This window comes from Nyctibius grandis, chromosome Z, assembly GCF_013368605.1.
Source record: "Nyctibius grandis isolate bNycGra1 chromosome Z, bNycGra1.pri, whole genome shotgun sequence".
Taxonomy (NCBI): domain Eukaryota; kingdom Metazoa; phylum Chordata; class Aves; order Nyctibiiformes; family Nyctibiidae; genus Nyctibius; species Nyctibius grandis.
The window spans coordinates 70,665,288-70,681,238 of NC_090695.1; the positions used below are offsets into that span (position 1 = coordinate 70,665,288).

The 15,951-nt window shown below is 49.8% G+C and overlaps 1 protein-coding gene across 1 annotated transcript; it reads left to right on the plus strand.

Annotated features, from left to right (window-relative positions):
• The first annotated feature begins 6,475 nt into the window (after positions 1 to 6,475).
• On the plus strand, positions 6,476 to 6,987 carry CARTPT (CART prepropeptide). Its single transcript, XM_068423786.1, has 3 exons — positions 6,476 to 6,619; positions 6,712 to 6,795; positions 6,880 to 6,987. The coding sequence occupies exons 1-3, from the start codon at positions 6,476 to 6,478 to the stop codon at positions 6,985 to 6,987; spliced, it is 336 nt and encodes a 111-aa protein (XP_068279887.1).
• Positions 6,988 to 15,951: the final 8,964 nt, after the last annotated feature.

Genomic DNA, 15,951 nt, shown 5'->3' on the forward strand with positions numbered 1-15,951 from the left:
CAGGTTGCTGAGACCACTTCTGAGGATGGGTTGGCTGCAAAGGTGTTTCAGCATCTTGCTGTGTGATCCTTCTGGCAATGGTAGTTTCACGAAGACAGTGTTCTCCCCATGTGGATCAATGCATCACCCAGAGCCCATGCCTGAATCCCACTGACTTTAGGGCTATTGAGATGCTGCAGCACTTTGCTTAATCGTATTTATTGTAGTTTGCTGCAGTGTAATGTTTTTCAATAATTCATTGTCTGTCATTTCATTTGTTCTCTTTAGAAATATTGCACCTTGTAAAAACTAAATGCTTGACATGTAGTGTGCCTAGAATAAGGAAGCAAGTACTGCACTAGCTGGGACTAGGAAGGTGATTTTATCAAGCTTTGCCCTGCAGGTTCCCAGATAACCACTGGCAGAAGTATTCTTGACTGATAATGAAATCCAAGAAGAGTTGATGTACATGGATGAAGGTCCTATCCTGTGCTGGCCTGTGGGGAGAAGAAGGATTGCTAACAGGAGTAATCATCTTGGATAACATCCTAACTGTAGTCTTCCTTGACTTGTGTGGCAGAGGAGTTCCCCTTGGACCCAGGAGGCGGAAGGAAGGTCTGCTGGTGGCTAGGCCTCTCATTTGTGTCCCAAGCAGATGCAGAGGTGAAAATGAAATAATTCTTTGGAATGGGGATTTTCAATGTAGAATACAGACGGCCCAGCATATGTTGAGCTGTGGGATCTCTGGTACGCCTCTATGTTGCATTAAAAGACCAGTTTTCTCTCTCATTTTACTAAGAAAGCTATCCAAAACCTGATCTGTTGTGCGCCACAAGAAAGATTACTTTGATAGGTCTGCACATGTGTAATCTCAGTGTTGTGCTCACATGCATGTTCTTAGTGTATTAAAAATATATTGGGCAGAGAGCAGGAGTTTAAAATACTGTGGTAAATGGCAGCTAGTCACAGAGCTGTTCTTTGTACACTGATTCTGGTTCTTGTCTCCCTATGCAAATTTGTAAACATGTTGGGCATGGCCCCAGGATTTCTTTATCATGTAAGTACAGTGACATTTATGGTTGCTGGACTTCTGAAATGCCTTCAAAAATACCCTGCTTTTAAATATGGGTATATAAAATACAGCCAGGGAGAACAAAGGTTTCAGACCCTGAAATGATTGCTGTTAAATGATTTCCAATAAAAAGAAACACTCCGTATTTTCTCCTACTACAGCTGAGTAATCAGTTCAGGCACCTGTTGTCTTTCTGCTCTAAATTATGGGGTTCACTTTCCCCAGACTGTTACTCCCAAAGCTCTAAGGAGTACTGGTCATTTTGGAGTAATATTTTTGCTTTTAATATATTCTTTCAATGAGACTGGTAATGAAACCATTCTGAGTTGGAGACAGTAACAAGATAATCCTGGGATGCAGATAATGGAAGTAGATATGTTTGGGAGGATTCATGCCTCTGGTAATAACTGCCTATCACTTGTTACACCTGAAAGGACAGTTATTTAGTTATCAAAATTTCTTCCTCTAAATATGTGTGCAAGCCAAGTCAAAACATGTCTCTGAATAAGTAAGAATGTTCTGCCTTAATAGTACTTATATTTGGAAACTTGTTAAACAAATTAAAGCCATCAGCACGGACTTAGCGTCCTGTCAGCATGTTCTGGTTAGGGGAGGTGACAGAGCAGGACCTTCAGTGCAGATGAACGATTCAAGGAGTCGCTAGCAATTATCACTCCCCCACTGCATAGCAGACTATTCTGGAAAAGCTTTTGCAGGTTTAACGCGCCGTGCTTCCTACGTAGGCACTGACTGTACGCAATGCACGTTGTGTGTGAGGGCACTCTGATGGCAGAGGTGGCTTCATGCCACCCAGAGGTTTGCTGCAAAACCTTGTTCTCTGTGGACCCACCAGGAGTGAGGAGTTGGACCCCATGCTTGTACCACATCTGGTGATGTTGGTAGATATATTTATGCTGTCTCAAAATAGTCACCCACAGCTCTTAACATTGCCTCTGCTGTCAGGAATCTCACACCACTGCAGTGGCAGCTACCTTTTATTTAGGTTTATTTAACATGGACTACATTACATAGTCATTCTCACTTCCCATTGCCATTGCTGTACCAGTAGGATCTCTTTTGGATGTTTAATGAAAGGAAATGTTAAATAAACCTGAAAAAATGCAGCCGCCACCGCAAAGGCGTAAGATTCCTGACGGCAGAAGCAATGTAAGAGCTGTGGGTGACCATTCTGAGTTTTGTCCTACCCGTCTCTGGTATGTGTCACCTATTCACTGTAGTATTGGAGCAGCTCACAACCATTAATCTCTTTACTTACTGGAAAGGATGATACTTAGGATGACACTGATTTTTCAGATGGAAGTTGAAGAACAAGGGAAATGGCTCTGCCATATCAAGCGCACAAGATGTAGTAGACCAGGACCTCAAAGTCAGTGCTCTAGGCTTCCAGGGGACCTTTCTGCTCCCATCTGGTCTCGCCTTGGGGATCGCTTGTCTCAGCTGTATGCTGCCTCAGAGCAGTGGCAAGGCCAAGAAGTTACCTATTTCCAGGTCTCTGATAGCTGGACACAGCCTATTTGACAGAGGTCAACATTTGAGTACAAGGAGTTTAAAAGGGCCGACACTGGGACCTTGAGGGTGTTTTCAGCTGCCTCTGTAGAAGGGAGTGGAAAGCTGTGAATGAGGTGGGCTAAGCTGCTCGTTATCTCCCTAGGGGCTCCCTAGGGATAGTAACCAAGGGTGCTTCTCAAATTACCTGGGCTGAGATGGTGGGTTCAGGATGGATCATGACAACCTACCCATTGCCATTTTCCTTTTTATTCTCATGGCAACTAGGAAGGTGCTGGGAACCACTGGGAGCTACAATGTGGTCACCAACCAAAACTGGTGGCCGTTCATATAACAAACGCCAAGGGCAGAGCCTCTGGTATGCAATCATTGTGAGGCTTGCATGCCTGCTTCCAAGGCTGAAAGGAGATGTGACTAGTGCACAGCCTCTGCAATAGCTCTGCCTGCAGAAATGGAGAGGCTATAAATGTAATTTCTGAGAAGCCACTGGGTGCCTGTTCCCACACCTGTTCCACCCATTCAGGGGTTAGTTTAGTGGGGAGTTGGTAGCCTCAGTGTTGGCATTTGTGTATGTGCTGTTCTTGTGAGAACCCAGCTTTTATGTAGAAGGCATTTTTCCAATCTGTTACTCATCAAGATGAATTGGTATCTCCTGCTGAAACAGATGTTATCTTTCAAGCATGCCTCTGGACTCTATTATTGCTTCAAATGTGGCAGAACCCTAATTTATCTTAGATTTTTCCTCGCTGTTCCAGATTTCAGCCAAAGAAATGTCTTGATTCAGGAAACCAATGATTGTATATTATATTAACTTTTTTTTTCAAACTGAGGTTTATAAATTAAGGCAATTCAACAAAGCACTTATAAAAGCCCACTGCTTTTCAGCAAAGCCTTAAAGCATCCACTTGAAGCCAGATGTCCACTTTCATGGCTCTGATTCAGTAGAGCACTTGAACAAATGCTTCACACTAATCTCTATGGTCTAGTAGTCATAAAATCCATCCAGCTCTGTGTCTACGTCAAGCCAAAACTAGAATACATAAATGCATCAGAACTGCTCAATGGGTACTCCATTATTTTGACACCAGCGTCAACAGAAACCTCCATTATTTTCCCGCTTTTAGAATTACGTTCAATTAATTGATCATGATGGAAGACTGTGATTATGAAAAGCATATAACATGTACAACTTCAGAAATTATCCATATGATATACAGATGTTAATGCACATTGTCTGTCTCCTGTTTGTACCTCATCTGCAGCGACAATCATATGAAGAAAGTAAGTTAACTTTGAGAAGATTGAATTAATGCATAGCTACAACAGAGCTATCCAACTCTGAGGTCTGACAGCATTTCATGTATATTACCTGGAGCTGAGCTCTGTAGTGCGACAGACTCCCCTAATTTCATAGCCGGTTGTCTTATCAATGACTACTGATGCTGTCAAAAAGTACCTGCCTTTTTGTAGCTGTAAACAGTGATTTTGCATTTTTACACCTTGACCCTGTTCTGCTCCTTGGTAGCTTCTGGCACTCTTATTTAATATTCAGCCATCCTGTGTTCTAGGGACTTTTTTTACCCCCTAGTGCTGGAGACAAATTCTACAAGAACAGCGGAATAGGGAGCAGGGCACAGTGATGTTTGCAGAGACAGTGTGATACAGACAGTCACAGGCACAGAAACGTACAGTTCTGTGTGTGTCTGTAGCCAGACAGATACAACAACTTTTGGAAATAGAAATTTGTAATTGCCTCCATGTTCAACAATAATTTTACTGGGGGAGCAAACAAATTCAGGTTTTTGCTGTAAGTGCAAGTTGAAAAGAAAACAGTGATATTTCCTGAGCATCTCTGTGGTGTTTTCAACACTGCATGAGTAATCCTCATACTATAAAATATGGCTTGAATTTTTGGTCAGGCTTCACAGACGCTGCTTTCAAAGCTGAATAGGCCATATATCTGCCTCTCCATATGAGGTGTTGGTGTTTTTCTTAGCCTGTGTTATTTCTCTGCTCTAAGAAACTTTGCTTTGCCAAGCCCATCATTCCCAGTACTCCACGTAGCTGCATTTTTGCTCCAACCTGGGATGTAGGACTCGCTGTGAGCGGTTCACCACCAGCCTGGTGCCTTACATCTTAGCCTTCCCTGTGGCAAATGGAGACTGGAGGATTCGTGCAAACACACAGAGGATTTCTACTCCAGACAGCAATTACAAATGAGACCTTTGCTGGATGTGATGATCAATAGGAGCGTGTGGGAGGAGGTAGCAGCAAGAGGTGAACACGCAGCTCTGAAGGCAAGCAACATGACAGTCAGAGATCAGAGCCTTTTTATTGCCTCAGACAAAATGGTGCTGTTGAAAATTACTTGTTGAGCCACACTCCTCTTGGTCCCTTTAAACACTGCCTTCTTGTTTGGAAAAATATATCCCTCGGCTGGTTTAATTTTCTTTAAACAACTTTTTTTTTTTGCTCACATTGCTTTGCCTTTTCAGACTGTTCCTAGCTCCTCTACAAACAACCAGCTAGGAGAGTTTTGTTAACGAGGCTTTCTAAATTCCTCCTTCTCCAGATGATCCGTTCTCCATCTAGGGAGACCCAGCGCAGCTCCTGCTGCCTCTGGCTGGAGGACAGGAACATCCCCATGCCATTGCAGAGCTGGGAGCTGGGAGTGGAGCCTCCTTGCAGGCAGACCCTGCTCGCTGCCTGCTTGTCCCCACAACCATCATGCCAGAGGGCCAAATGTCTCATGCCAGCAAAGCTGCTGCTCAGCTCCCCCATTTTGCCTCAGCCTTGGCCCAGAGGCGTGAGCCTGGAGAGGGCTGAGATCTGCCTCTCTTCTTGCATGCTCTCCTTGGCACACCACTGCTTTTCTTAGTGGGGGAAGGTGCTCCTGTTTTCCTCGTGGCCCTGCTATGACCATGAGGCTTGGGCAGGTTTGGGCCTGCCAGGGAGCTGTTCAGCCACGGTGTTGATGAACCCGAGGCCACTGAGCTTGCAGAGCCAAGCATCAGTAGGAAGGTCTGAACGGACATGAGTGCACTGATGCTAGGTGTCCTTTTGGTGACTGTGCTTTTTCTCTCCCCAAAAGGAGGTGGCCTCATTTCACACACAGGATGGATGATGCAGAGCACCTGTCCAGTAATGATATTTGGCCTCAAGCATCTTTTCATAGTTCTGCTCCAAGTACCAGCAATTATTTATCCTGGGCCTTTTGATGCTGCTTCTTACCTTGCTCTCCGTGGCCCTGAGCCTTCCCACCATGTTGGCAGTCCCACCTGTTCTCATTCAAGTATCTCATCCTCATCAGCTGGTTGCTCACCATCTTTATCTTCCTCCCCCCTTCCCCGGCTCCTTCAGGTTAATCCTGCCATCCTGGCTCTTCCTCCCATCGCACCATCACACCGTGCTTCTCCTTAGCCCATGGGTTACTAACTCCCCCTTCTCCCAGATCCCTGCGTTGACTTCCAAGCCTGGTCTCCCTGATGGCCCAACCTCTACTCACTTCTCTGGGTGTCCATGGGCCTTCCTCTCCCCTCTCCTTCCCGACCCTCACAGATGAGGGAAGAGCCTCCCACTCTTCTCACACAACACGGGAGCGATCCGGCCCTTCGCCGTGGGCAAGACACAGGGTGTACGGGCCGGCGGGTGGGCGAGCGGGCCGCTTTCTCCTCCATCCCTCTCAGAGGTGGCTCCGCTGTGTGTGCCGAGCCTGGCTGGACAGAGGGCGAGCCGTGCCGGGGGACAGCTGCTGTGGGAGGTGGGGGGGGCGCCGGGCCCTGCCGAGCCGTGCGGAGCCGGGGCGCGGCGCGGCGGCGGGGGGCGCTGACGCACGGCGGAGCGGGCGCGGCACTATAAAGGCGGCGGCGGCGGCGGCGGCGGCCGGGCGGCAGCACCATGGAGAGCTGCCGGGCGCTGGCGCTCTGCGCCGTGGCGGCCGCGCTGCTGCTGGCGGCCCGCGCGCAGGGGCCGTCCCCGCCGCGCCGCGACCGCGACCTGGGCACCCCCGGCGGCGGCGGCGCCTCCCGAGAGAAGGAGCTGGTGGGGCGGGGTGGGGGGGGGAGCTGGGACCGGGGCGGGGGGCGCCGCCCGGGCGGGCGCGGCCTGACGGGGGCTGTGGGGTCTCTCGGCAGATCGAGGCGCTGCAGGAGGTGCTGGAGAAGCTGAAGAGCAAGCGGGTCCCGCACTACGAGAAGAAGTTCGGGCAGGTGCCCATGGTGAGTGCCCCGGCGGGGCGGGACGGGGCGGGACGGGACGGGGCCAACGGCAGTGCTCCCCTCACCGCCCGCCGCTGTCCGCAGTGCGACGCCGGGGAGCAGTGCGCCGTAAGGAAGGGGGCCCGCATCGGGAAGCTCTGCGACTGCCCCCGGAGGACTTCGTGCAATTCCTTCCTCCTCAAGTGCCTGTAAGCGGGGGCGCGCCGGGACAAGCCGCCGGCAGCGCAGGCACCGACGTCTCCCCGCCCCGACGTGCCGGCCCGGGGCGCCGGCGGCGGCTTCCCGCGGCTCGTCCGTCCGAGGAACGCAGCGAGAAGCCCCCGCGTCGCCTGTGGAACGCCGTCCGTGACATCCGACATCCGTGGAGCTGTCTTATTTCTCTCCTCCCCCGCCCCTTCCCCTCCCTCCCCTCCTTCCCCCTTTGATTTCGTCCGTCCAGGAAAAACCCAGCCCGTGCCTTGCCGAGTAGAGGTGCCGGTACCGGCAGCTGCAGTGTCGTGCCGAGCCGTGGCCGGGAGCGGGGCTGGCCCCGTGCCGTGCCTCGAGGTGCCTGGCTCCTTCCCCAGGAGGGGAACACCCACCCGCTGCCGGCCGGAGGGGCTGGGGCAAGGGGATACACTGGGTGGTTGTGAGGGTTTGGGGGGGCAGATGTGTTCAAAGCACCTTGACCCCCTTTTTCTTGCTCCACAGCTGAGAGGGCCCAACTCGGCACAGCCCAGAGGGAGCGGTGCGCAGCCAGCAGTGGGGTTTCACCTGCACCTCTGGTTTCAGGCTGAGTCCAGCTGTACTCATCCTGTGCTGTAGAAAGTCCCGCATGAGATGCCGGTGGTGTTCAGGGGTCCGGCACTAGCCTGGCTGGGGCGGGGCTGGGGGGAAACCGGTTGCTTTACCGGAGCCACCACGGAGAGAAAGCTGTTTGGATCCATTGCAAACTACCAGGGGATATCCTCATCACCTAGACCAAATTGCTCGCGTTTCTACGATGAACTGATGTATATAAATATGTCTGTCCTCCACAGGTACACTGTATGTTTCAGCAAACTCATAACACGTTTTAATCCTTTGTTTATCTCTGTTAATAAAGTCACTGTTCTGATCACAGTGTTTTGGAAGAAGTTTTAATTTCACGCATGGGAATCCTCAGCACTCAGAGGGAGAGGCTGAGGGTTACTCCAAAATTACTACAACCACCTACATCACAGCATGCTTTAGCTAGGCTGTCAGCCAGGTCAGGACAGGCCTGGAAACTGAGGTTCATGTCTTCTGGTGCTGGCTCGGCCGATGGCTGCTCCCTGCCCCACGGGTGCCCAGATGGACTGGGACGAGCGCAGACACTTTGGACCTCAGGTTCTCCCTTGGGAGAGGGCAGGGTTCATCCAGCTGCAGGGACTGGGCTGGGGAGGCAATGCAGGGGGGGCAACCACTGTGGCCTGGATGATCTTTGCTGCTTTGCGTTTTATTCCCATAAAAGAGTGACCACTGAAGGAACTTCTTGCCTCTCCCTGGGTCACAATTCATCTTTGGGTGTCCGTGCCAGAGTCAGCTCTTATTTCTACCAGCAGGGAGATGAGGGGCTGCATGGACCAAGGCAGACATGGGGGAGAAGCACTCCTCCAAACAGGCTTCCTACTTTGTGCTGAAGACGGCACAAAGTTAGATGAGAAACGGAGAGACTTGTGAGAAAAAAGAGATTTCTGTAAGGCACTTGCTTTACTCCTGAAGAGTACGAGCACATGAGCAAGCCTGACTGAAACAAGTACAGAAAAACTGACTGCAAAAAGGGACATGCCACTGTTCATTTTATTATCATTACTACTATATTATTATTACTATTGTTGTTGTAGTTGTTGTTGGTCGTTGTTGTTATTATTATTGTTGGTGTTATTATTATTACTATTATTATTATTTCCCAGAACAGGGATGAGCTCTTCCTAGCCCAGAGAAAGAGAAAATAAACAGCAGCTGGAAACATTTTGACAGTGTGAAGGCTGCTGGAGCAGATGGGGTCGCAGGGCTGGGGGATACTGTGCATGGGCGAGGTAGTACTGATCTGGGGGGCTGTGTATGTTGCAGGGGGGGCAGGAGGGGAATGTTAAAGTAGGGCAGGATCCATGGTGCAAATGGTGGGAGTGCTGTTCAGGGAGGACTTTGCAAAGAGAAAGGGATATGAAGCGGGGAGGGATGGAGCAGTGGGATTTTCCAGGCAGAGGTGGCGACCAGCTGTGACTGCAATTTTTGTGCTGGTGGGTGGGTGCTGGCCTGCGGGGGAGAGGTGTGATAGTGCATTCACAGGGGTGGAGGCGTGTGTTAGGTTTTGCAAATTGCTAGCTGTGCTTCTGGATGTCTTTATGGTATTGCCCAGAGACACTGTAGAGGCACTTACTCTTGATTCCTTGTAGAATCATTAAATAATTTTTGTAGCATCTGAGTTTGGTTCCCCCCCTCACCCCTACAATAAAAAAGACTTATACAGAGGTGCTGGGTGATTTGAGGCATGGAGCACGTAGGCTGTCTCTTCGGTGGTCCCCTCAGCACTGAGTCCACCCCCAGGTACCACTGTTATCTCAATGAACTGCATCCCGTGTGGATCATCTCAACACGTTAACATTTTTACTGACAGTTTATTTACACAAAATTGGACTGAAACATAAAATACTGGACTAAAATCAAGAATGATTCAGCTTGTGTGTTGATTTTATAGTTCTTGTTTTGCCTGATCATAGTGCTCAAGATTATATATACAGTTTAAATAAAGAACAAAATTATAAATCTAAAACCTAACTTAAGGAAACTGGGATTTATGGTTCACTTGCACAATGCTGTCATTATGAGAATACTCTCTGCAAGAGTGTGTGCAACAGCCCGAGGGCTTTTAGCACTTTGATTATGCTCATGACCACTTACACAACATTACAGTTATTTCTGTTGCACAGACTGAAAAAAGAAGGTGAGGAGGGAAACCTGTGCTGTAACAATCAGGATGGAGCTGGCATTTGCATATTTTTCACTCCTAAAATCAATGGCATGTGATGACACCATTTTTCATTTAAAAGATCTCTTCATTTCACCTTTCCTTTTGAGGGATTTGGACACACACTGTCACGGTGTTTTAGAAGCAGGGGAGTGCCTATATCTCTGGAGGGTCTCCAGTGTCCTTCAAACAGGAGGTTGTAATGTCCTTGAGGGCAACCATGGGTCTCAAGGGCCATTCCCTGCCCATTGCCCAGGATGCCAATTCAGCCCTGCCTGGGGCCCTCGGCCTCTGCCCCACTGATGCCATAGGGTGAGGGTCTCCAGCTCCCTACAGCCTTGTCCTGCTCAGCCTTGGGCCCTGTGGGCTGATGTGCCAGCCTGGCCTTTGCCCATCCCCAACCTGGGGGAGGTGCCTGTTGCCCCCTGGCCTGCCCTGCTCCCTCTCTGGGGGGTGGGATGGGTTCTGTCTGTGAGGCTCTGCCCTGTCACCCTGGGGGCAGACCCTGATGGTCCCAGCCCCCACAGCCCCTGCAGGATGCACCCATAGGTGCTGTGGGAGATGGACAGCTGAAGGACAGTTGTCAGTGAAGTATCCCAGGGGCAACACTGGTGTTAATACCGTTTAACACCTTGGTTAATGACCTGGACAATGGTTCAAACTGAACCATGCAGTTCAACACAGGGAAATGCCCTGGGGAGCAATAGCCTCATGCACCAGGACAGGTTCTCTTTGCCCAAGTGGGAGAGCTGGATCCTACCACACAGCTGAGGACCATGCATCTCAACAGGAACATAACGTGTCCTCATAGCAGTCTCAGCTTCACATCTTCTTTGCAAAGGGTCTGGATTCTGCAGGTATCACTTTTTTTACCCACCAAAAAGAAAGAGAGAGGGGGCAGAGCAGCTCCTACCCAGTTGTCAGTGGGCTTTGATCCAGAGTACAAGGTCAATGACGAGATCAACATCAAGGACACGTTCCTCAACAGATTGCTGGATGAAACAGGAGGACAGTTTTGCAGACAGCAGAAAGGCAGGCAGCCTCCCAGAGCAGCTTGTGGAGAGACCAAATGACTATTGCCATGGTTCTGACCTGTCGTGGAAAGATTATTCAGGAATAAACCCTTCTTTGACTATCCTGTGCCTCTGCTGTCTCTAGAGTCTGGAGAAAATCTAAGAGCCCTGTGGCTGGATTGGGGCACCTGTGAGAACAGAAAGCAAGGCTGTCTTAGTCGACACCAGTGAGGGGGCCAGGGAACATGCTAACACTTCCAAGGTGGGCCCTACACCCCACTTAGCTGAGTGTCCAAAACAAGCACCACAACTTTCGAGGGTTCATCTAGGGTTCAGACAGCAGAGAGGGCTGTAAGAAAATTTGGACTCAATCCTATGGTTCAAAAATAATGTGTTTACTGAGTACGAAGTAAAAAAAACCCCAGCTGCCTCAAGTGTCAGCCCATTAGGACTCAAGCATGGTAAATCTGCTTGCCTGCTGGCAATTCCATTTCAAGATCATAATTTTCTTTTTGATTTGACCTTCCCCCTGGAAAGAGATGTGAAGAGAAAACTACTCCTGACAGACTGGCCGGCAGGTCTTTTCTTTCTGCACAGTGGGTTGACCAGCAGCCTCTGCTGGGGCAACTGCCCAGGGGATCGCTGCTGTGGGCCTGGGCTCATCATCAGCATCTGGGGCTTTTGGCAGGTCCCAGGCACCTAGGTCTGGCTAAATGCATTACACCTCTTCTCAACTACTGTGCACACAAGGACTGAAACGCAAAGAGACATCATGAAAAAAACATAGTAAAAAAGTGTTAATTCAAGGTGGTGTTATTTATTACTGATCTCTAAATCTGCCTGAAGGAAATAAAAAAAAAGCTGCATCCCGTAGTCTGAGGGGGATGAAGAAAGACTACAAGGCCCTAGGACGGTTGGTGAAAGAGTCTGGAGCACAAGTTGTTTTCTCCTCCCTCCTTCCATTTTCAGGTGATGAAGTGGGATGGAACAGTAGGATTCTCTCTATTAACGCCTGGCTACGAGACTGGTGCTACAGGCAGGGCTTTGGGTTCTTTGATAATGGCTGGTTTTATAGGACAACAGGTGTGACAGTGATACATGGGAAAGGTTTATGTCGTAGGGGCAAAAGGGTTCTGGGACAGGAATTAGCAGGGCTCATTCGGAGAGCTTTAAACTAGATTCGAAGGGGGATGGGGTAGTAGCTGGGCTTGCACCACTGGGGCAACGCTCTAGTGTTGAGGTAGACCAGGAGGCCTCCCATCCCCCTGGGGTGAAATCGGTGTGCCCAGCTCGCTCCCTGAAATGCCTGTACACCAATGCACGCAGCATGGGGAATAAACAGGAGGAGTTAGAAATCCGTGTTCGGTCGGGGGGCTATGATCTAGTGGCAGTTACAGAGACTTGGTGGGACGCCTCGCATGACTGGAATGTGGTCATGGATGGCTATGTCCTGTTCAGGAAAGACAGGCCGCTAAGGAGAGGTGGTGGAGTTGCTCTTTATGTGAGTGAGCAGCTAGAATGTATTGAGTTCTGTCCAGGGGCGGATCAGGAGCGAGTTGAGAGTTTGTGGGTGCGAATTAAGGGGCAGGCTGGCAGGGGTGATACTGTTGTGGGTGTCTATTACAGGCCACCGGATCAGGATGAGGAGGGTGATGAGGCCTTCTACAGGCAGCTGAGAGCAGTCTCGCAATTACAGGGCCTGGTTGTTGTGGGGGATTTCAACTACCCTGATATTTGCTGGGAGGCCTACTCAGCCAGCCATCCTCAGTCCAGGAGGTTCCTCCAGTGCGTTGATGATAACTTTCTGATGCAAATGGTGGATGAGCCAACTAGGAGAGGAGCGCTGCTGGATCTTATCCTCACTAACAAGGAGGGTCTGGTTGAAGAGGTGAAGGTTGAGGGCAGCCTTGGTTGTAGTGACCATGAGATGGTAGAGTTCAGGATCTCATGTGGCAGGAACAGAATAGCTAGCAGAATCACAACCCTGAACTTCAGGAGGGCCAACTTTGGCCTTTTCAAGCAATTGCTAGGGGAAATCCCATGGGACAGGGTACTAGAAGGTAAGGGGGCCCAAGATAGTTGGTTAGCATTCAAGGACTGCTTCTTCCGTGCTCAAGATCAGAGCATCCCAACAGGTAGGAAGTCAAGAAAGGGTAGCAGGAGACCTGCATGGTTGAACAGGGAACTGCTGGGCAAACTCAAGTGGAAGAAGAGGGTGTACAGATCATGGAAGGAGGGGCTGGCCACTTGGGAGGAATATAAGTCTGTTGTCAGAGGATGTAGGGAGGCAACTAGGAAAGCTAAGGCCTCCTTGGAATTAAACCTTGCAAGAGAGGTCAAGGACAACAGAAAGGGCTTCTTCAAATACATTGCAGGTAAAGCCAACACTAGAGGCAATGTAGGCCCACTGATGAATGAGGTGGGGGTCCTGGAGACAGAGGATAAAAAGAAGGCGGAGTTACTGAATGCCTTCTTTGCCTCTGTCTATACTGTTGGAGGCTGTACTGAGGAGCCCCGGACCCCTGAGGCCCCAGAAGAAGTCAGGATAGAGGAGGAATCTGTCTTGGTTGATGAGGGCTTGGTCAGGGACCAATTAAGCAACCTGGATGTCCATAAATCCATGGGCCCTGATGGGATGCACCCGCGGGTGCTGAGGGAGCTGGCGGAAGTCATTGCTAGGCCACTCTCCATCATCTTTGCTAAGTCATGGGCAACGGGAGAGGTGCCTGAGGACTGGAGGAAAGCGAATGTCACTCCAGTCTTCAAAAAGGGCAAGAAGGAGGACCCGGGTAACTATAGACCGGTCAGCCTCACCTCCATTCCCGGAAAGGTGATGGAGCAACTTGTTCTTGGTGCTGTCTCTAGGCACATCAAGGATAGGGGGATCATTAGGGGCACTCAGCATGGCGTCACCAAGGGGAAGTCATGCTTAACCAACTTGATAGCCTTTTATGAGGATGTTACCCGGTGGATAGATGATGGTAAAGCTGTGGATGTGGTCTATCTCGATTTCAGTAAAGCGTTTGACACGGTCTCCCACAGCATCCTCGCAGCTAAACTGGGGAAGTGTGGTCTGGATGATCGGATAGTGAGGTGGATTGTGAACTTGCTGAAGGAAAGAAGCCAGAGAGTGGTGGTCAATGGGACAGAGTCCAGTTGGAGGTCTGTGTCTAGCGGAGTCCCGCAAGGGTCGGTACTGGGACCAGTTCTATTCAATATATTCATTAATGACTTGGATGAGGGATTAGAGTGCACTGTCACCAAGTTCGCTGATGACACCAAACTGGGAGGAGTGGCTGACACAACGGAAGGCTGCGCAGCCATTCAGAGAGATCTGGACAGGCTGGAGAGTTGGGCGGGGAGAAATTTAATGAAATATAACAAGGGCAAGGGTAGAGTCCTGCATCTGGGCAAGAACAACCCCATGTACCAGTACAAGTTGGGGGCAGACCTGTTGGAGACCAGCGTAGGGGAAAGGGACCTGGGGGTCCTAGTGGACAGCAGGATGACCATGAGCCAGCAATCTGCCCTTGTGGCCAAGAAGGCCAATGGCATCCTGGGGTGGATTAGAAGGGGTGTGGTTAGTAGGTCGAGAGAGGTTCTCCTCCCCCTCTACTCTGCCCTGGTGAGGCCGCATCTGGAATATTGTGTCCAGTTCTGGGCCCCTCAGTTCAAGAAGGACAGGGAACTGCTAGAGAGAGTCCAGCGCAGAGCCACGAAGATGATTAAGGGAGTGGAACATCTCCCTTATGAGGAGAGGCTGAGGGAGCTGGGTCTCTTTAGCTTAGAGAAGAGGAGACTGAGGGGTGACCTCATCAATGTTTATAAATATGTAAAGGGCAAGTGTCAAGAGGATGGAGCCAGGCTCTTCTCAGTGACATCCCTTGACAGGACAAGGGGCAATGGGTGCAAGCTGGAACACAGGAGGTTCCACTTAAATTTGAGGAAAAACTTCTTTACGGTGAGGGTGACTGAACACTGGAACAGGCTGCCCAGAGAGGTTGTGGAGTCTCCTTCTCTGGAGACATTCAAAACCCGCCTGGACGCGTTCCTGTGTGATATGGTCTAGGCAATCCTGCTCCGGCAGGGGGATCGGACTAGATGATCTTTCGAGGTCCCTTCCAATCCCTAACATTCTGTGATTCTGTGATTCTGTGAAATACAGTGCTAGAAGTCAAGGAACCCATGCAGAAAACCCATCTCTGTCACAAGTCTTAATGCCAACCAAATGAGCTAGTTGAAAGGCAAGCAGCAGGACAAAGTGGCCCAGATGGATTGTGATGTTTGTTTCTTCTCCCTGTTTTCTGTGGGCTTCCCTCGTGTTGTACCTGCTAGCAGAGAGTGTGGTTCACCTTCTTCTGGTCCACATTCTTCTAGGGCATGCTGAACCTCTTCCCAGAAACCACCTAGTCAGAAGCTCAAAGATGATTAACTTACATTGCTCATCTGCAGCCAAGTCTTCTCCAGGAGGTTTCCACAAAATTCACAGATTTCTTGTTCCTAGTGGAGGGAGAACAGGGGCTGCTCTTCATTAACCAGCATCAGGAAAATGTATGCCTTTGGGTGGCAGCCTCTGGGGTAGAAGATGGGCAAGTACTGAGAAGACAATAGAGATTCACATCAGGAGAAGTCTCAGAGTTTGGAGATAGCATTGCATGGACACAGTACATTTCACACTCCCTGGAAAAATCCCATGACATTTTCTGCTGGGGTGGGTATTGCTGCTGCTTGGGTTCTGGGCTTTTTGTTGGGTTTGGGGTTTGTTTTTTTTTCCCCTTTCTTTCAGTACCTCATTCTTTGAGTTACGAGAGAAAACAGTTAACATACCATTCAACACTGATACAACATCTCTGTGGATGTTTTCAGGCTTTCTACCTGTTTGTAACTGGTGTGGAAGTACATGATGTAGCATCCACTGAGTTGCTATTCCTTGTAATGTTCCAGTTTAACATAAGTAGTGGGGGCTTTAAGCCTTTGTGCTGGTGGTGGATCCACCACAGCCTGGAGCTGAGCAAAATAAAATCTGCAGATGAACAACGGGTGGCAGTGTTGTAATGGAATAAAATTATCAGCAAGCAGCTGTCTCTCGTCTAAATGAGTGTGTTAGTTGAACCGTGATGAATGGGAGGCTGGATTATTCAGTTTGGGGATTGGATTTTTTTTTATATAAAG